Here is a 21,108-nt window from a genome sequence, read left to right on the forward strand (position 1 = left end):
TTTAATAGCACAGCACTATGCAACCGTGTTGTTGCAACTAGGCTTCTATGATTTTATGTTAAGAACAAGACACGTGTTGCGCTTCTAGTATGTATATGAATTACAGTGTTTTGAATAGTCTTAGGTTATTCAGGTTTTGCTGGGTTGCATGAGGAGTGTCTGATCATACTGGCATAGTTGTGAAATGAATATGTATGTGCATATTTATAATACTTATGAACTATGATATATATGACGTATGATGGGTTAGGAAAGTGTTTAGTTTAGGAATGAGTGATGGTACCCAAAGCTCTGCTCAGAAGCCTGTGGCTAGTGCAATTAAATGTTGGCATGGAATACCAAGACTGTGTGGTCTTACATCTAGCTCATGTCTCTGAAATCCACCATCAGACACTCCCCGCCTCTTTATTCCGCTCTTTCAGGTTCCTGCTTTCCCCCTTTGGGACAGTTTTCTCCACCTGTCTCTTCTTCTGTCTTTCCACTTTGCTTGTGTTTCCCTCCCTTGCACTCGGTAAATATCTGGAGAGGAAAAGTAAGCCCCTAAAAATGAGTGGCCCCACCTCCAACAGCTCGCCTAAATAAAGCACTACATTCAGGTATGATTAGATAAAATACAAATAGTGTATACAATTTTTTGAAAGGTTTGCAAATCTTTTGCATAACAATTGTGGGGAATGCCCAACTGTGTGTAGTCTGTTCACTGATATATTTGCTGACGGTTTGTTAAACGCATATTGTTCATTTTGCAAACAGTAAAAAGCACATTAAAGCAGGGATTTGTTTTCAAACACAGGGGTCATACTTTCATCAAATATGATTATAAGATTACAGTAATTAAAATTAATGCTTAGGGTTGCTCCACCCGCGTTACCTCCCGAGGGATGACAGGAAGCCATCCTCAGGCTTTCTGCAAACTGATGAGAAATGAGTAAGCCAAATAAGGCTAGACCATTAACTAATTACATTACTACTTACAGGGAGGGAGAACATAATGCTGCAAGTTAACAATTTACTTTTAGAAGTGGAACACCCAGTTAAAATTGTATATAAAGGCTCAGAAACCCAACTGCATTGCCAGCACAGCCAGTCGCCTTCTTTGATTTCACATTGCTGGAAAACAATTCTTCCCCGTCATCATGTCTTTGCAACGCAGTAGTGGCTCTACCCGGGTTTCAGTAGGTGGTGGTGGAGCCAGCTTTGGTGGCTTACAAGGCAGCAGTGGAGCAGGTGGTGGTGCAGATGGTGCTGGCGGCTTTGTTGGTGGTGGATATGCTGGTAGTGTAGGAGGAGGTGGCGTTGGTGGTGGTGGTAGTTTTGGTGGCAGCCAGGTTAGTGGAGGCTTTGGCAGTGGGTATGGTGGTGGTGCAGCAGGAGGTAGCTTTGGTGGTGGTGGTGGTAGTTACGGTGGCGGCCATGTTGGTGGAGGCTTTGGTGGTGCAGGTGGTACTGGTGGCTTTGGTGGTGGTGGATATGGTGGTGGTGCAGGAGGAGATGCCTTTGGCGGTGGTGGTTTTGGTGGCAGCCAAGCTGGTGGGGCATTTGGTGGCGGGGCATTTGGTGGCGGGGCTGGGGGGAGCATCAGTGGCAGCGAGGGCCTTCTCTCTGGTGGTGAGAAGCAGACTATGCAGAACTTAAACAATCGCCTGGCGACCTATCTGGACAAAGTCAAAGAACTGGAAAGTGCCAACCTGGAGCTTGAAAATAAAATCAAGGACTGGTATGCGAAGCACCATAAAGGAGGTTCCGCAGGAGCTCAGGACTATAGTAAATATTTTTCGATAATTGCAGAGCTCCAAAAACAGGTAAGAAATCCATCTATTATCACTGAACACAAATCATGCCCTGAGAGAATGTGTGTGTTGGATTTGGGGTACGAGATGCATATTTAAAGGTGTTGGAATGCATTTTAGATAAGAAACATATCTATTCCCATGCCAGTCTCTGCCAGATTGAGTCCACTTCCTCCTACATGAGTTGCACTCCCAAGATTTCACATTCATCCTTGCCAGCACCTTCAGGTAAAATATAAAATGCAAAAGAGCTTTTGTTCCAGGATCAGATGGATCATTGTTCCCTCGTACAGCGGAAAAACAAACATACGGACTTCATGCCCTAAAGTGCCTATTCTCGGTTTGTGTTGCTTGTGTGGAAGGGCACTCTTGTCCCCTATGTCTTCACCTTCACTCTTCCCCCCTCTTCGGATACAAAAGTCGGGTAACGCCCTGTTTCATTCTTGTCCCCACTTTTTCATCAAAATAAGAAAGAAAGAAATCTATTGAAATGTAGAAAAAATGACAAATACCGCGGAAAACAATCCACATTCATACATTCCCACTAACAAAAGGTCTAAACATACATTACAGTTTATTTCTATCAGCAACGCGCACTTTCCCAGCAGCACGGCGATGCTATGGCTTCCTATTTAAGACGAGTGACGTTCAGGGGTCGTAGTTTGAAACTTCCGCTCTTTCAGCGGAGAAGCGCAGAGAGTGAAGAAAGACCTGGTCTACAATTGGCAAAGTAGAGCATTCTCGAGTGAAGTGCAAAGCTTCAACATCTACACTTAGAGATTATCATTGGGCGATGAATGAGTGAAGAATTTATGCAATGTTAACTCAGGGTCACTCACGAAAACATACACAGTAACTTGGGAGAATTCCATAGGTACAATTGGAAAATGTGTTCGCAATGTAAGCGAAATCTCTTAACAAATCTGGACATTTGGCATGGCTGGAAACTAAGTACTTCTCAGTAGATACTATTCACTATTGTAGCCTTTTGCTCTTTTTAGGTGTCGCTGAGCCCAGCGCATGCGCTGGCTCGGAGAGTCATTTTGTATGTGGGATTTTCAAAGTGCTGCTGGCTGGCCTAATGCTTGCGTTCACGCGATCGTGCACGCTCGCCGCCGGCCGCCAGCAGCACTTTGCAAACTCGTGCGGCATCGCGATCGCGATCACTTTCGCTTTCAGAGCGATCGCGATCACGATAATGCACGCGCACACACAACTCCCGCTTCTCCCCCTCCCCCACCACATATTGCGTCTCCGGCCGCTCGCGTGCGGCCAATGCTTGTCTTCTTTGCAGCTTATTTCTGGCGTGCTCCTCGCCGCAAAGTGAATAGGGGCCTCAGCAGGGGTAGTAAGCACTTTATAAATACAATTTAAAATTTCTGCCAATGGTATTGAGCTTTGCTGCAAAGCAGGCAGGCTTTGAGAGTGCTGCGGTGTTGCCATCTTATAACTGCTGGCGTTTCCAGTGCTAGCTGTTTTAGAGAATTCCGAATATTAAAATATGTTCTAATTTTTAGCTGCCGAGTAAGCTCGGGATCGGAATACAGTCTAGCGTGATATTTATAGGAAAACTCCCTGTCTGGCAAATTTCTGTAAATAAGCTACATGTCCTAGTTTTCAAAGAGGGTCGACTGGGCAGTGTGAGGCAGTCTTTTTGTGTGCCGGTGCAGAGCTGCGTAGCAAGACTCACGAGGACGCAATGCAAGAGGCACAGATGATACCAAGCGTCAAAGTTGCATGTGATTTCGCGAATATGTCGTTTTCTATGTTAGTTCAGTCGTTTAAGTCATTCTGTTCTTCATAGTTGCTACACAGTTGTAGTCCCGCTTTTATGTCTTTAGTGCATGTCCTGTTTTTGCTCTTCACAATTTGGTCAGGGCCGCACTGGTCTGGGGCGCTTTCAGAGCAGGCTAGACCCTGCTTGACCTGTCCGTGCCCTCGCGACTCCATCCAAGCCACGGCCTCCTGCAGGTCGGGGGTGGTTTGAGCACCTTTGCCAGTGCTGATGTTGGTTTCTCCTCAGACGGTCTATGCTATGCCGCTTTAAGATAAAATATTTGGTTTATTAAACCACAGGAAGACACAGGTGAAACAATCAGGGATGTATACATTGTTGTTGCAATAACCTGTTCTTTGTGCCTCCCAAACCGCAGATGACACACAGAGAGGTTACACTGTGTGCTGCACATGCTAAGGTCCCTCTTCCGTCGTCGATGCATTTCTACCTTTCTGTCGGCCGCCGGCCATTCCCTACACCTCCCACCCCCCAATGTATTTCTGAGGGATGTCACAGTATCTAAACGGGCTGGCCTTTGAAAATGACTATGCCTTTTATTTATATTTTAAAAACATAAATAAAAGGCATTGTCATTTACCATGCCAATCTAGTGGCACAGCACCCAGGATAATGTGCTGCATGGCTAAACACTTATAAGGTCCCAAAGGCGAGACCTATTGGCTATGCCAATGCTTGTTTTTTTAGCCATTCGTCTAGGTGTTATTTAGAATTAGAGGTTGACCCCATGTGACTAGGACGCTGTTTCTTTTCAAATGAATGCATTGTGGGAGTTGTAGTTTTGGCTTGTTTCAATTGAATCACAAGGAGTAATGTCCCTAATTACAAGAGTTTATAAAATAAATGCTCAAACTGGAGCCTCAGGGTGCTTGTGATCCGGTGCCATACAGTCACTCTATAGCAGGGGTCTCCGGTGCATGTCTAGGTGAGTTCTTATAACCTCTGACTATGCGAGTGAGTTCCATGCAGATGCTTATTCGTAAATGAATCGTCCCTGGATATCCTCAAAAGCTATCCTGAATCTAGTCTTACAAAGCCCTAGATATTATATCCACACCCTTAAATTATCTTGTGGAGTATGGCAGGTAAGTAGATGTTAAGGCATGAAGAGGGCCGGTGGGCAATCATCTGCGAGCTCCTGAGAGCGGTAGCATTGTTGTTGTGTTTTGTAATTCACAGATTTTAATAAGTCACTGTATATTTGTCATTTCGTGACTGTCCACACCAGCAGGTGTACCCTAACCCCATCTCTCGGTCTTTTGCCGCCTCCAGATTATTGCTGCCACCAGCGACAACGCCAAGATTGTCCTGCAGATTGACAATGCCAGACTGGCAGCTGAGGACTTCAAACTTAAGTGAGTCAGAAGATCTACGTAATGCGTGCTGCGGTCGCAAAGAGCGAGATACCTCTAACTCTCAATAACACATAGCACAAGAAACAGAGGCCAGGTCATTCATTTGAAAGGAGATTGATTGGATGTCAAAAGACAGAAATTATTTTTGCTTGTTCTGCCTATAAATGTTTGGCTACCGTTTTTCCGCAACAGGAAATACATACCACTAACTCCATCTCAATCAGGATTGGATTGTACAAAGTGCTCAAGTGGTGCAAATAGTAACCGAGGAGCATTAGGGGCTAGCCAGGGATGGAAGCTGCCATACCTGATTTGTTAAGCGCTGCATTTCCTGGTGTGTCCGAGGCAGTCAAAACATTGGGCATGACCAGAAAACAAAGAGGGCTCAAGAAAGCCCATTTACTTACCAAGCCTTGAGCCTCCTCCATGTTCCAAACTTATACAAGAATGATGAGGGGCTCTGGGTGAGGCAATGGGCCAATTGTACTCTACCCGGACTTCCCTCCACCCAGGTGCCCACCTAAACACATACATAACCCATAGATAGGTTTGCATTGCAATCATATACATCTTGCTGGCACATGTTAATGTTTACAAGATTATATTTGGATGCCCTGTCAACACAACATCTCAAATAGGCATCTGTTAACACCAGAAGAAGTGCGGCTGACTAACAGTCCTCCTTGCGTGGCTGATGCTGACGAGGTGTTTGCGCGCCCCGCCCAACGATAATCATGGACTTCTTAGCCTAGATCCTACCACCCTCGAAGCTGCATAGGCCATCCCAACATGTCCACGACGTAGGCAATGCCAAACCAGTGCTTAGGTCAAAGTGCTGATGCCACAGCTGCCATCTGAGAATTGGCACCACAAAGGGTAATCCCAGAAAAACGATTTTAGGTCAGGAGAAGGGCAATTAGATAATAAATATGTCTCAAGGACTCCTGCTCAACCTTTATCACTTCTAAGCAACAAAACCACCTGCCAACTATGACAAATAACTCAAAGTTTATCAAAAATAACACTTTTTATTATTCATACGAAAAAGCAATATCAAAATCTCTTTACAAAATTCATAACAAGTAAAAACTTAAAAAAATTATTTTACATTATTCAACTGAGATATTACCATGAGCCCCATAACCTTATATCACTCACACCTCAGTCATAACCCCATGCATACCTCCAGCATTCATTAAAAATCTGAACTGCGCAATATGCCCATTCTAACCTGCTGGGAGCAGTTTATATTCTGCATCACTGCGACACAAATGAATCACGCTCTGTGGATCACACAGACAGGGGTCGCTGACGCGCGCTGTGGTATCATTCTATTTTATTGCATACCTCCAGCATTCATTAAAAATCAGAACTGCGCAATATGCCCATTCTAACCTGCTGGGAGCAGTTTATATTCTGCATCACTGCGACACAAATGAATCACGCCCTGTGGATCACACAGACAGGGGTCGCTGACGCGCGCTGTGGTATCATTTTATTTTATTGCATACCTCCAGCATTCATTAAAAATCAGAACAGGTCAATATGCCCATTGTAACCTGCTGGGAGCAGTTTATATTCTGCATCACTGCGACACAAATGAATCACGCGCTGTGGACCACACAGACAGGGGTCGCTGACGCGCGTTGTGGTGGTACCATTCTATTTTATTGCATACCTTCAGCATTCATTAAAAATCAGAACAGGTCAATATGCCCATTGTAACCTGCTGGGAGCAGTTTATATTCTGCATCACTGTGACACAAATGAATCACGCCCTGTGGATCACACAGACAGGGGTCGCTGACGCGCGCTGTGGTATCATTCTATTTTATTGCATACCTCCAGCAGTCATTAAAAATCAGAACAGGTCAATATGCCCATTGTAACCTGCTGGGAGCAGTTTATATTCTGCATTACTGCGACACAAATGAATCACGCTCTGTGGATCACACAGACAGGGGTCGCTGACGCGCGCTGTGGTATTATTCTATTTTATTGCATACCGCCAGCATTCATTAAAAATCAGAACAGGTAAATATGCCCATTGTAACCTGCTGGGAGCAGTTTATATTCTGCATCACTGTGACACAAATGAATCACGCCCTGTGGATCACACAGACAGGGGTCGCTGACGCGCGTTGTGGTGGTACCATTCTATTTTATTGCATACCTCCAGCATTCATTAAAAATCAGAACAGGTCAATATGCCCATTGTAACCTGCTGGGAGCAGTTTATATTCTGCATCACTGCGACACAAATGAATCACGCCCTGTGGATCACACAGACAGGGGTCGCTGACGCGCGCTGTGGTATCATTTTATTTTATTGCATACCTCCAGCATTCATTAAAAATCAGAACAGGTCAATATGCCCATTGTAACCTGCTGGGAGCAGTTTATATTCTGCATCACTGTGACACAAATGAATCACGCCCTGTGGATCACACAGACAGGGGTCGCTGACGCGCGCTGTGGTATCATTCTATTTTATTGCATACCTCCAGCAGTCATTAAAAATCAGAACAGGTCAATATGCCCATTGTAACCTGCTGGGAGCAGTTTATATTCTGCATTACTGCGACACAAATGAATCACGCTCTGTGGATCACACAGACAGGGGTCGCTGACGCGCGCTGTGGTATTATTCTATTTTATTGCATACCGCCAGCATTCATTAAAAATCAGAACAGGTCAATATGCCCATTGTAACCTGCTGGGAGCAGTTTATATTCTGCATCACTGTGACACAAATGAATCACGCCCTGTGGATCACACAGACAGGGGTCGCTGACGCGCGTTGTGGTGGTACCATTCTATTTTATTGCATACCTCCAGCATTCATTAAAAATCAGAACAGGTCAATATGCCCATTGTAACCTGCTGGGAGCAGTTTATATTCTGCATCACTGCGACACAAATGAATCACGCCCTGTGGATCACACAGACAGGGGTCGCTGACGCGCGTTGTGGTGGTACCATTCTATTTTATTGCATACCTCCAGCATTCATTAAAAATCAGAACAGGTCAATATGCCCATTGTAACCTGCTGGGAGCAGTTTATATTCTGCGTCACTGCGACACAAATGAATCACGCGCTGTGGATCACACAGACAGGGGTCGCTGACGCGCGTTGTGGTGGTATCACTCTATTTTATTGCATACCTCCAGCATTCATTAAAAATCAGAACAGGTCAATATGCCCATTTTAACCTGCTGGGAGCAGTTTATATTCTGCATCACTGCGACACAAATGAATCACGCTCCATGGACCAAATAGACAGGGGTCGCTGACGCGTGTTGTGGTATCATTCTATTTTATTGCATACCTCCAGCATTCATTAAAAATCAGAACAGGTCAATATGCCCTTAATAACCTGCCGAGAGCAGTTTATATTCTGCATTACTGCAACACAAATGAATCATGCTCCGTGGACTACACAGACAGGGGTCGCTGACGCGCGTTGTGGTATCATTCTATTTTATTGCATACCTCCAGCAGTCATTAAAAATCAGAACAGGTCAATATGCCCATTCTAACCTGCTGGGAGCGGTTTATATTCTGCATTACTGCGACACAAATGAATCACTCTCTGTGGACCACACAGACAGGAGTCGCTGACGCGCGTTGTGGTGGTATCATTCTATTTTATTGCATACCTCCAGCAGTCATTAAAAATCAGAACAGGTCAATATGCCCATTCTAACCTGCTGGGAGCGGTTTATATTCTGCATCACTGTGACACAAATGAATCACGCGCTGTGGACCACACAGACAGGGGTCGCTGACGCGCGTTGTGGTGGTATCATTCTATTTTATTGCCACCTTCTTCTATTATTAAATTGATGCTACGTCATCTAGTGCCAGACAGCATCCCCCTGAACTACATCTTTACTTTGGAGTTCCAGGGGAGGGTTTGCATTATGATGCAACGGTTCACACTGATGTGCTCTCGACCGCCCCTTCATGTTTTCACTGTCCAGAAACTGAGCGTGTCATACATATTTATATATTGCTTTGACCCACTTTGTATTAATATTATTCAATTATATCACTCATAACATGTTCATTGACATAATTGATGGCATCACTTGGTGACATCATCCACTAATCTCTTATTCAATTTACACTGTAAGCCAGTACAACCTGTGCAATACTAAAAAAAAGGTTTATGGCTGATCCCACAGTAGTTATGCGGATCACAAAACCCCCAAAAACATTTGTCGAAAAAATCTTTCCTCAACTCCATAAAAGCGCTTGGGGGGGTCATGGTATCCCTACCCTGCCCCCCTAAATCGTTTTTGTATAATATTTACAGGACAAGTCCTGTAACGGCTGCCGCAATGTTTTTGTTCATGTTGCGGCCAGCCAATCAGAGCGCTCACTTTAAGAAAGTCCCCTTTGCCAAGCCGATGGCTTGATTTTTTTAACTTTCAGTCCAACTATCAAGATATCTATAAATGTGTAACCTTAACTTCTCAAAAACTGATGAATGGATTTATACTAAATCAGAATAAACTTGCTTTCTCAGAAATAATCTACCCCTCACCGCCCCCTCCCCAAATTTGGTAGAAATCTGTTCAGCATTTTGGCTGAAGTGCTGTCTAAAAATTCCATCTGAAATTGCATGGGGAAAGTAATAAACCTCCAGAATAGTTCCTCGGCTCCCCTCTGGCTAGCCACATCGTGGTTCATGCCACTGTTCGCAGCGGCCTTGCCTACTGCAAATCTTCCTTTTTAGGAGCTTCCAAAAATGTCTTGAAGAAGCTCAAGCGTATTCAAAACACGGCTGCTAAAATTGCTGAGTCTGCCTAGTTCTTCTTCTGCCTCAGCTATTCTTGACTGTAATGGTTACCAGTGGTTAAAAGAGTTTCTTTCAAATATCTCAAGCTTCCCCTATTTACCTCAACAACACATTTAGGTTCTGTTCTGCCACTAGGCATCTGTGGATAACTTATAACTGACAGACACACACTGGTGGGATAAGGTTCCAACTGCACAGACCAATGTGGGACCTAAAATTCACAGGCTGGAACTCAGTCAAGGATGACTCAGCCTTCCATCACTCTCTAGCCAATAAAATGAATAACATCAATGTGGGCAAGATTAGCAGTTATTTCAGGCAACTATACACATGTGGCAATTTCCAGCCATAATATGAAGCCGTGACTAGCTGTTTTCGCACCGATTTCTATAACATGTATGAAAATGTCACCAGGTGGGTGAAAAAATAAACACTTATTTATTTCTGCAATTTTTCAATATTTTGTTTATGGCTATAGGGGTATCCTCTTGCACTTTTTGTGAGGTATCTTAGTGCTGTGATGTTAAGTAATGCTGTATGTGCAGCTCTCTGCTACCTCCAGGCTCAGACATGTTTTACAAATATGTCTAAATACTGTTTCTGATGCTGAATGTAATAAAACAGTCCTATTACGCTGTTAAAACAGGAGGTGGGTACATTGACCACAGGTCTGACACACAGCTAAGGCAAAGTTGGCAATTTGCATCTGGGGAGGATGAGTGCCCAGAGAACAAAGCCATTTTCAAGGTCCTTTGTTGCAGTATGGTGCCTCCTTGTGGCTACTTGACATTGCACCATAAGGCAAATGTTCACAAACACTTCACTGACCATCGTTGACAGCCGCATAAATCTCGTCATTTTTGCCCAGGTATGAGAACGAGTTACATATGCGCCAGAGCGTGGTGGCCGATACCACTGGACTGCGGAAGGTGCTGGACGAGTTGACCTCGTCCAAGTCGGACCTTGAGGGACAAGTCGAGAGCCTGCAAGAGGAGCTGGCTTCCCTAAAAAAGAACCATGAACAGGTAAGTTTTGATTCTAAAGCTAGACAAAGGAAATGGCAAACTATAGAGGCATTCATAACCAAGGTTAGTGGTGAACTCTTGCATTTAATAGGATGGCATGGCATCTGCGAGGCCCTTTCTATCAACCTCAGATTTGCAAATTGCGAAGAACTCACATTATAGTGGTGCTTTGATTATATAGAGTGATAGCAATGTCAGGAAATTCAATAGAAAACATAGCAATGTTCATGTGTAATATTACCCCTAGAATGGAGTAATGATGTGAGAAAATCCCAATCAAGAAAAGGCAAGTGGGAGCGCCACGCGGAAGTTCGCATTGAAAGTTGGGGCTCACATTGGAACTTGAAAGTTTGTAGGAAATCCCAGACTCCTCCTCACCTTAAAATGATTGGAGAATTAAGGCATCATTTAAAATGGGGGCAGAAATGTGATGGAGAACCCTCTCTCACAAACTGATAGTTCACTGCACTATTTAGAGCCAGGCACACCGCCATGTTTTGTTGGCGGTAACTCCACTGGCTCTCCCAGCAGAAACTTCACTTTAACTGCTCGGTGCACTCGAGCTGTAAGTGCAAGCACATCACAGCAGCTGCACTATGTAGAGCAGACTGACAAAAAAACTGATTTTTTTCTGCTTGGGATCACAATGGAAAATCTGGTAGAAAAAAACAAAAATGATTCCCACAACTTGGGAGTCAGATTGTCAGGGGTAGTAGTATTTTGCTTTACAAAAAAACCTCCTGCTTTTGGGTAAAAAAAACCTACGCTAAGCAGCCCCATTAAACACCGAGGCCAGTTAGCAAACTATCTGAGCCTTCAGAAGGCACAGAGATCTTTGCAAGCTAGCGGAGATCTCTTAACATGAAGGGTGATGATCCATCAAGGTGGGAAAGGTAATTATGAGCTTGGCCACCCTGGCGGATAGCGGTCTACTCACCAAACTCTAAATGAGCCCCCTAGTCCTGCCAAGGGCAGGAGTAAACACCCCTTAAAACTGGTGCGGGTGGAGGGCAAGGGGTTTATCCATCGGAAAAGGTGTTTTCCCATAGGGAATTTTTTTCTTGAAAAAATGAATTTCATCATGGCACTAAAGCAATGGCGTTTTACATGTATAACTGTATAACATATATAATGGGAATTAAAAATGTCTTCCTAATGTATACTAGTAAACATATTAATATCTCTGCTTTCAAGGTGTACTTCTGGAAAGCTTTACAAATTTTAGAAAGTTGTACATCTGCACTGGTACTATGTGGTAGTCGTGCAGGGACAGAGTTAAAACTTTAATTCTGGGTATTTGGATGTGGGCATGAAGGTATGAACTTTTGTCATAGAGAAGATTCTATTATAAGCCCTGAGAAACTTTTGCAACTCAGCTAAAGGATCCCTGGGTGTGTGTCTGTCCTTTTGTATAGTCTTGGTGAATTTGTGGGAATTTTGATTCTCTTCTGTTTGATGAGCCAGTGGATACAAAACTAATTTTGTAATATCAAGCTTTTCTGAAAAGCATGGATCCCGTATGAAGCCTTCATATTTAAATTTAGACATATGTACAGTCCTTTGTACAGGAAAATAACTGTAAATTAAAAATCAAAGATGACGAAGAAACTGGTTTAGACAGTTGTGGTAATGTAAAATTCACCATTTACTAGTGCAAGCAGTAAATTACCGCAGGTGGACTTACCACTGGCAAACTGCAAAATGTTGGTAGCAATTCTGCCAATTGTGATTCCACTGATAGCACAGTTACCACATGCACCAGAATCAGTGTATTTATATCATCATCCAGGCTCTAGTTCAGGTCCAAATTCTTATAGACTGGTCCATTTCCAGCACTCAAATGCGCTCCTCTCCTATAGGAAATGAAAGGATTCCAGGGGGCCCAAGGAGAGCTCAGCGTTGAGATGAATGCTGCCCCAGGCACTGACCTGATGAAGATCCTCAATGACATGCGAGGTCAATACGAGGCGATGGCCGAGAAGAACCGCCAGGATGCAGAAGCAAAGTTCCTGGAGGCGGTGAGTAGGAGAGGGAATCATCACAGTGAAATTCATCCGGGCTATGTAATAAGATGGATGGTTGATCGGCAAACCTAGACATTTCTCCAAACGTTAATCCCCTCTGTAATGCCAATATCAGTCCCATGGTAGGCTCTGTCCAACATGTCGCCCTCTGCCCAGTGTCCAATAGCCATACAGAGACCTCACAGATCATTCCACTCTGATCCCTTGGGTTGGGGATGGGCCTACACTAAATGTCAAGTGGTCACTCCTGCCTATGTTCTCTCTTAGAGCAAACACCTCAAGCAGGAGATTTCCACCGGGGCTGAACAGATGCAGTCAAGCAAGAGCGAGATCTCCGAGCTGAGGCGCTCCCTGCAGTCCTTGGAGATTGAGCTGCAGTCCGCTCTGGCGATGGTAGGTGGCAACAGCTATTCTTTTTCAATATAAAGACACAACACTAGACTATAAATCCTTTCTTCAGTTGTGACCAACCTCCACATATTTCAACTATAAGAGCCAAACTTACATAGTATGAGTTATTTATTCAGAAATGTTATTGCCCAAGAGAGTGATAGCTCTTTTGTTAACACTAGATGGAAGAAAGAGTAAGTCGCCTCGCTAGATGTTTGGCATGTGACCTCCAGGCCACATACAGATCTCTGCAGCCAACACACTATTGTTGTGAGGTCTCATGTTGGTTGGTGTGATGCCAATCAATAGGGACACAGAACAATAGCAACAGAACATTTTTTGTTATGATCATTATTGTGCTCTTTAGCATGGTTTGTGTGTGCTCATTGTGTACTCAATGGCAGGAACCTCCTGCTGCTCAAACACTTTACACATTGACTCTAAGGTAGGCCTGACTGCTTTTGAGCCACGCTACCAGAGGGTTAAGCACAGGTTCATTTTGGTGACTTTTGTTGTTTCTTAGAGTTACAAAACATCACTCTTCAAACATGTGACATTTGGGCTGTAGTATATTTTTCAGACTAAGCTTCTCTCCTTAGTTATAAACTAACGAAAGAAGAGGTAATTTGCGCAAAGCTGTCGCTGACCAAAACCAGTAACAGTTTTAGGCACAGGCAAATTGCACAGTTTTCAAGTCCTTCCCCTTCTAAGCCCTTGTATTACAGTTACATATCTCTCTCTTTCTCACCTCTGTCTCTTTTTCTACTTCATATTCTCTTTCTTCTCTGACTGTCTCCTTCTACTTATCCTTGGTTCTACCTAGACTTAACTGTTTATCTCTTTGCCTCTCTTCCGACTCTAATCAGACGTATTCTTTACCTCACCTCCTTCTGTCTACTTTGCCTCTTCTTCTACCTCTCCACCTCTTCCTAGTATCACTTTTTTCTGCTTCAACTCTGCCCATACCATATGTGTCTCTATTTCACCAATCACTAAATACGCACCGTTTTCTTGTCCTCATTTCTCTATCTGCCTCTCTCTCATACTACCTCTATGTCACCTTCACCACACTATACTTTTATTTTTCTGACTCACCTCTCCTTCTATCCCATTCCTCCCTCTGTATTTCACCTCACATCTTCTACCTCACTGTCTCTCTTTCCCTTTCTCTCTACCTACCTCTCCATTTCCATGTAACAACTCGCTCTTTTGCTACCGAAGCTCTAGCTCACCCGCGTGTACCTCACCTATCACTCTCAAATATTCCTCTCTCTGTCCCACCTTTCAACCTCTCACAACCTCACCTCTTCTTTACCACCCTGTGCCTACCTCTGTACCTCTACCTCTCTAAGCTCTCTCTACCTCAACGTTCTCTATGCCTCGCCCCTCTTTCTGCAGCTGTCTGCTCTGTTTCAATCTCACCCCTGTCTCTTCTCTTCCACCTACCCCACCTCTCTCAAAGCTCATATCTCTCTTACCCTCACCTATCTATGGGGCATATTATCAAACACGGCGTTAAAATTATCCCCGCTTTAGCGGCAGAAAACTACAGCTAAAGCGGCGATAATGGGCTTGATAATATGCCGCAGAGAATTCCAATAGAAGCCCATGTTGACACCAGGACATGGGCTTCTATGGGAATTCTCAAGGGCATATCATCAAGCCCATTATCGCCGCTTTAGCGGCAGTTTTTTGCCACTAAAGCGGCGATAATTTTAATGCCGTTTCTTGATAATATGCCCCTATGTCTTTCTTCCGATCTACTTCTCTCTGCCTTTCTCTCACTGCTTTCCCAAACTCAACACTCTTTTCATCACACATCTCTATGTTGTTTCGCTATGTAACTCTCATCTTTCTAATCCTCATCTTTCCCTCACCTCTCAGGATATCTCACATTTCATTCACTACCTTATCTCTGCTCTTTTACTAGCTCTGTTCCCTGTAAATCACCGGTCTAACTGCCATGCTCCTCTTTGAATGCCTTCACCTTCTCTCCCTTGCGATGTTTCTCTGTACCTTTTCTGTTTCAACTCATCCTCTTTACCTCGCATTCTTTCATCTACTCAACTTATCCATCTCTGTACCTCAAAACATTTGCTAAGCCTCATACTGTCTCTATACCTCACCGCTGTTTCTCTGCTTCACCTTTGTCTCTCTACTTCACCTTTTACCTATAGCTCAGCTGTTTTTGCCCATCATCCCTCTATCCACCTTTCTCTCTGACTCACTAATCTCTTTACCTGACCTCTTTTTACATCTCCCTTCCTTCCACGCCTCTTACTACCCTACCGCACATCTCTATTCTTCCCTGACTACCTAACCCCTCAAATATCTCTATCTGCCTCACATCTCTTTCTACCTTCCCTCTCACTCTACCTCATCTCTCTGTGAACTCCACCCTTGAACATTGTGGTGAATGTCCTTATCCCCATATCTAGATTTTTCTATCTCTAAACCCGTATTATCTCTCTGCCTCTTTCTCTCTCTTTTTATCCTCCCCTTCCTTGCTCCACCTCTTTGTAGCTTTCATTCAGACTAGCTCACCTTTGTCTCTTTACCATACATCTCACCCTACTTCACCAGCTGGCCTGCCTGATCTTTATCTTTACCACCCTTCTCTCTCTACTTCACCTTTCTTGCTATGCTATTCTCATTACCTCTTTGCACTTCTTCTGTCTCCTGCCCGTTCATTTCTCAATGTGTCATTTACATATAGTCCGGGTACGTTTATTCTGGCAGCCATATTTGTTTAGCACAATATTCAAAACCTGATATTCCTGCACTATACCAAAGTGATATCCCTTCTCTCTCTACTCATTCTACTGTACTCTACTGCCTCCCCATCCTCCGTTATCCCCTTCATTTCAACACTCTCCTCCTATGCTCATTTATTTCGCCTTCTCTCAACTTCATTACTTTCTCTATCAGTTTTACCACCCAATTTCTCCACTTCCTTTAGCCTCCCTCTCCATTCTTTCCTCTTGCCCTCAATTAACTCCCCCTGTCAGTTCTTCCTCTCTCTACTTTCACTTTTCTCCTTCATCTCTCTATTTCATTTTCTTATATTTCTAGCTTTTCTCCAAACAATGAGAACATGTGAAAACAGATAGACGGAAATGTTTCCACCATAGCCAAAGCAAGTGCTAATAAGTGCGCTGTCCAGTGTTCCTATACGTACAACCTTCCTTATGCTTTATCACAATGTTTCAAAGCCCCCTCCCTTGCCTTTCTCTCTGGCAGAAAAATTCCCTAGAAAGCAACTTAGCAGAAACAGAAGGAAACTACTGCGCCCAGCTGGCACAACTTCAAGTCAAAATCAGCATGGTGGAGGAGCAGCTGGCAGATCTCAGAGGCGATATGGAGCAGCAGATGGCAGAGTATGAGGAACTCTTGGACATCAAGACCAGGCTGGAGAAGGAGATCGAGACCTACCGGCGCCTGCTGGAGGGCGAGGACAGGTATGAACACTCAGAGCCAGGATCATTCCCACTTTGCAGCTTCTAAGTGCTTGGAAATTGACCCAGTAGAATACACTCAGTCATGCGTGTCTCTTTTTGTTTGCTTTCAGTGGTCACAGCTCTCAGGCAAGAAAAGGTGAGTGTCTCTCTTTTGTCTTTGCTCCATGTCCATGCCTTCACAATGGCCTGTTTCTTGCTTCATAAAGACACTTGTTGTAGCGCTGGAGTGCTACAGACCACCAAAGGCTCCCAGGAAGCAAACATCTGCCCCATCAAAGCATCACATCTCCTCTGCTGTCAGCACACTTTCACTCACACAGCCACCTCCTCTGTCACAGGCTCATTCATACTGTCTCCAGGGACACCCCATTAATGGTGATGGGGGGGGAGCCGAGAGGATGTGATGAGAGCCTGCGGGCGGGGTTGAAATGAGAAGCTTTGAGTTGCTCGCTCTTGATGGCCCTCAAGTGACCGGGGCTGAATGTCCATCAGGCAGCTCTGCCTGATGTGAACATCAATAGGCCTGGGTGAACCTTCCCTTGCTGGCATAATCTTGCGCCATTCCAAGAATTTTTTGTTTCACTTGTTACGCAAAATTCCCGAAATTAGGCCATTCCAGCACGTGACACAGATTAGCATGGGAGCACATAAACAGCACAAATCACCAGAACGCGAGCGACTATTGTTCATGGCACTGGTGATTTTTTCCCTGTTTTTTAGTGTAATGTGTGTCCAAAAGGGCCCAAGGAAGCCCATCCAGACAATGAAAGTGCTGAATGCTGCTTTTAGATTTCACCTCATTTCTCGTACATTTTTGTGGAACTTTGCATAACTTCATAAAAGGAAACAACACACATTTTGCACATCCCTAAACATGATCTTTTTATAGGTGCCCATGAAGGGCCAGCATTGCTTTACTATTTGAACCAGCGGAAGAAGCTAGAAAGATGCCTGATAAACGGGGAGGAGGGACCACATTTTACTGAATTTAGTAAAGAAACTTAACGTCTGAGAGACACCTCCTTGAACAAGAACATCCCCATCCTCAAGGCAGCCCAGTCCATCAGAAGATGGTGAGGTTAAATTAATGGTTATCCCACCCATGCCTTCTGGCTGTCCAGGAGTGTGAGCAGCATTGGAAGCTGGCCTCACACTTCCCAACTACCACTATTGCACAGATCTGAGTCCCTCCTCAGCTCTTCTGCTAACTCCGCCATCCCAACACAAGCCGTGCTGAACTTCAGCTCCGTGCTGAGCTGCCACCCCTCCATTGGCGAATCTGACCAGTGCCTGGGCTTTATTTTGGACAAGACTATGAACCTGCAAACACACTTCAACTCACATGCAGCGAGAGTACAGCTTTTCCCAGGCTCCCTCAAAACATGAAACCCTCCTGTGCTATTGATGCTGGTCTATGTAACTTCTCATCTTGGAAATCCTACACATCACCTAGCCCTCTCAGCCTGGTGTTACATGCAGACTGACTGCTGGCACATGAAGATCTGGTCATGTCTCTCTAAGCCTGATCACTCTTACTTGAAATCCAAGACTGTCTGACAGGGATCTCTCTGCCTACAATGTGTCTTGTTTTTCTTCATAAATTAATTCATTCACTTCCATCTTCCAAATGTGTGCAGTGAAACACACACAATGGTCCGAAGCTCTGGTCCCAAAGGATCTGATGCCCTGGGAGTCCCTCACTCTCTCACTCATTTACCATACAATAAGGTGCCGCCCCCTCAAGCACACACTCATTCTGTTTTACCATGGAGAGTTTCTTAATTATAGGATGGATGTGGAGCTGACCATCACAAATAAAAACTACCTATGAATCCCGAAAGAAAGCCAGTGGACACTGGAGAGGGCCTGATGGTCCGGGTACACGATGGTCGTCTCCGTCTAGGCATATTTGTCAGAGATGTTAGGATGGTCACATGACAAAAGAATGTTTGCATGGAGGACACATGCATTCCCATTAAAATATTCACGAGTGTCTACAAATATTACCATGATATTCGCATAAATTTGCATGCACCATATCGATCCGAATGCGCATGCTCCAACTATAATGTTTGTCTGATGCACGTGCACCATTTAGACTCTTCAAATTGAGTCCATTCCCAGGTGTATTCTCATGGGGCACGTGCACCAACATTCACATGTTCACCTGCGCCAATAACAGCATATTGACATGAAAGATGGGCAGTAAAAATACAATGATCCCAGGTGGCACCTGCACCAGCTGGAACGTTCCCACAAGGCTCACACCCTACACGGATCTTCACATGATACACATTCTAAAAGATGTCATTGTCACGATACACATATGCACACACATAGAATGATCTCAAGGGCCATGTCATCCAATGAGAATTTGCTCATAAGGCATATGCACCAGTTAACACCATCAGGAACATATACCAATTATAATGTTCACTTGAAGCACTGTATTAGAAAACACCTATGCACCAGGGTTAGCATGTTTGCATTGAGATGATGCACTGTTATTAGCACATTCAAGTGAACGGCTGAAAAAAATGAGAACATTTCCATGTAGCCCAGGTACTGAACAAAATGATCACACGAGGCGATGCACCAACTAGGATACGCCAATGGGACACGTGCAAAAGTAGATGCTTCATGTGACCCATATGCACCATATAGAATGTGCTAATAAAGCACATGCCTGAATGTTAAAAAAAGTCTACCGATGGACATTCACCAATGTTAACATCTTGACATGACCTACACCAATAACACTATTTTCAGATAAAGGGCTATCAAAATAATAATAATATTTCTATGTGGGACATGAACCAACAAGAGCATCCCACACTTACAAATATAATATTTACATGAGACACAAGCACCCACTGGGATAGCCCAGGGAAGTACAAGCATCCAAAGGGATCTCAACAGGAGGCACATCATGTCTCCATGATTATCGGGCATAAACATTAACATATTCACAGGGAACAAGTGCCCTGGGAACAAAGCCTACTTGAGGAGAATGTAGGATTTTCATTGACCCGTTTCATTTGGAGCACTTCCTGGTTTCAAATGAAATGCTTCTCTGGCCGATTCAGAAGCCGACTTACCTATCTACGTTCAATGAACAGTAACGGCACTCCCCACCCCTCAGCGCCTTGAGACCCTCAAGCGTAAGTAGAGCGCTTTACAAATGAAATGATTGAATGTAGATACACAAATGAATGGATATGTGAGGGAAAAATGACAATCCTGATTCATGGTTTGATGCAGAATTCCACACTCCATTTCACATGCTCATGGCCCTCTTTGCTTCCCTCCTCAGCATTTGTTCTTCAGAGGCACCCTTCCTGTGTTCCATATTTCACCTCCATGTTTCTTCTTCGTTTTAGCCCCAGACAGCGTCAGAAGCCGCGTTGTAAAGACCATCATCCAGAACGTGGTTGACGGCAAAGTGGTTTCGCAGGAGGAGAAACAAAGTGAGCAGAAACTGTAGCCAGCATCTGAGCCTCTACCTATGCCATGCTTGTCTACAAGGAATCCTTCAACAAGATGCACAACCCCGGAGGAGGGACACCTTCTCCTTTCATAATCCAACCCCGCATGCTCACAATCCTGCTTTAAAATGGCCATTTGCAACTCTGCAAAAATGACCAAAGAATGTTCTGGATCCTTCATTGCACTGATGGACACTTCACCAGCACGTCACGTATCCAAGTAAACGAGACGATACACATGATGAACAAGAAGATACCATAGATCTCTCTTACGTACTATTGACCAGCGAAAGGTTGTTCAGATGAAGAATAAGAGAATCACCTGTTACCAACATCTAATAACTTACGCCAATTGTACGCATCATAAATGTCCTATGTGTAGTACATTTACGGCTGGGAAGTGGCGCTATTCACTGTCATAAGGTTCTTTTTGGGGGGTCTCATCTCTGTCTTGAACAGAAAATGTAAATCTCTACTTTTGTGAAATTAGTATTCAATAAACCTTTCTGAATTCAAACAATGGTTTGATGTTCTGGTAGCAAAGAGTTCGAAAACATTTCTCTAACTATGCTGTGTCTTCTTTCTTCTAATGATCTGTCGTCACACTGGTCTTAGTAGTGGAGGTTTGTTTCCTGAATTTTCAGATGAGGAAGCAGTTGTAGAGCACATGCTTATCACTGGAGGACGTGTGACAACAGTGCTTCATATCCATCTAGAGATATACCTGCTGGAGGTAGAGCAGCACATGCTTATCACTGGAGGACATGTGACAACCGTGCTTCATATCCATCTAGTGATATACCTGCTGGAGGCAGAGCAGCACATGCTCATCACTGGAGCACATGTGACAACTGTGCTTCATATCCATCTAGAGATATACCTGCTGGAGGTAGAGCAGCACATGCTCATCACTGGAGGACATGTGACAACAGTGCTTCATATCCACCTGGAGATATACCTGCTAGAGGTAGAGCAGCACA

The 21,108-nt window shown here is 44.2% G+C and overlaps 1 protein-coding gene across 2 annotated transcripts; it reads left to right on the forward strand.

The window, feature by feature from the left end:
* Positions 1-1,049: 1,049 nt before the first annotated feature.
* On the forward strand, positions 1,050-20,648 carry LOC146770418 (keratin, type I cytoskeletal 12-like). Of its 2 annotated transcripts, XM_085640475.1 has the most exons (9): positions 1,050-1,392; positions 1,441-1,802; positions 4,858-4,940; positions 10,615-10,771; positions 12,631-12,789; positions 13,063-13,188; positions 16,426-16,643; positions 16,754-16,779; positions 20,024-20,648. In XM_085640475.1, exons 1-9 carry the CDS (start codon positions 1,137-1,139, stop codon positions 20,125-20,127), a joined length of 1,491 nt encoding a protein of 496 aa, XP_085496601.1. In that variant the 5' UTR covers positions 1,050-1,136; the 3' UTR covers positions 20,128-20,648. The 2 variants fall into 2 exon arrangements, with proteins under 2 accessions (XP_085496601.1, XP_085496600.1); XM_085640474.1 differs by having other exon boundaries at positions 1,050-1,802.
* The last annotated feature ends 460 nt before the right edge of the window (positions 20,649-21,108 follow it).

This window comes from Triturus cristatus, unplaced genomic scaffold (assembly GCF_964204655.1).
Source record: "Triturus cristatus unplaced genomic scaffold, aTriCri1.1 SCAFFOLD_639, whole genome shotgun sequence".
Classification (NCBI taxonomy): domain Eukaryota; kingdom Metazoa; phylum Chordata; class Amphibia; order Caudata; family Salamandridae; genus Triturus; species Triturus cristatus.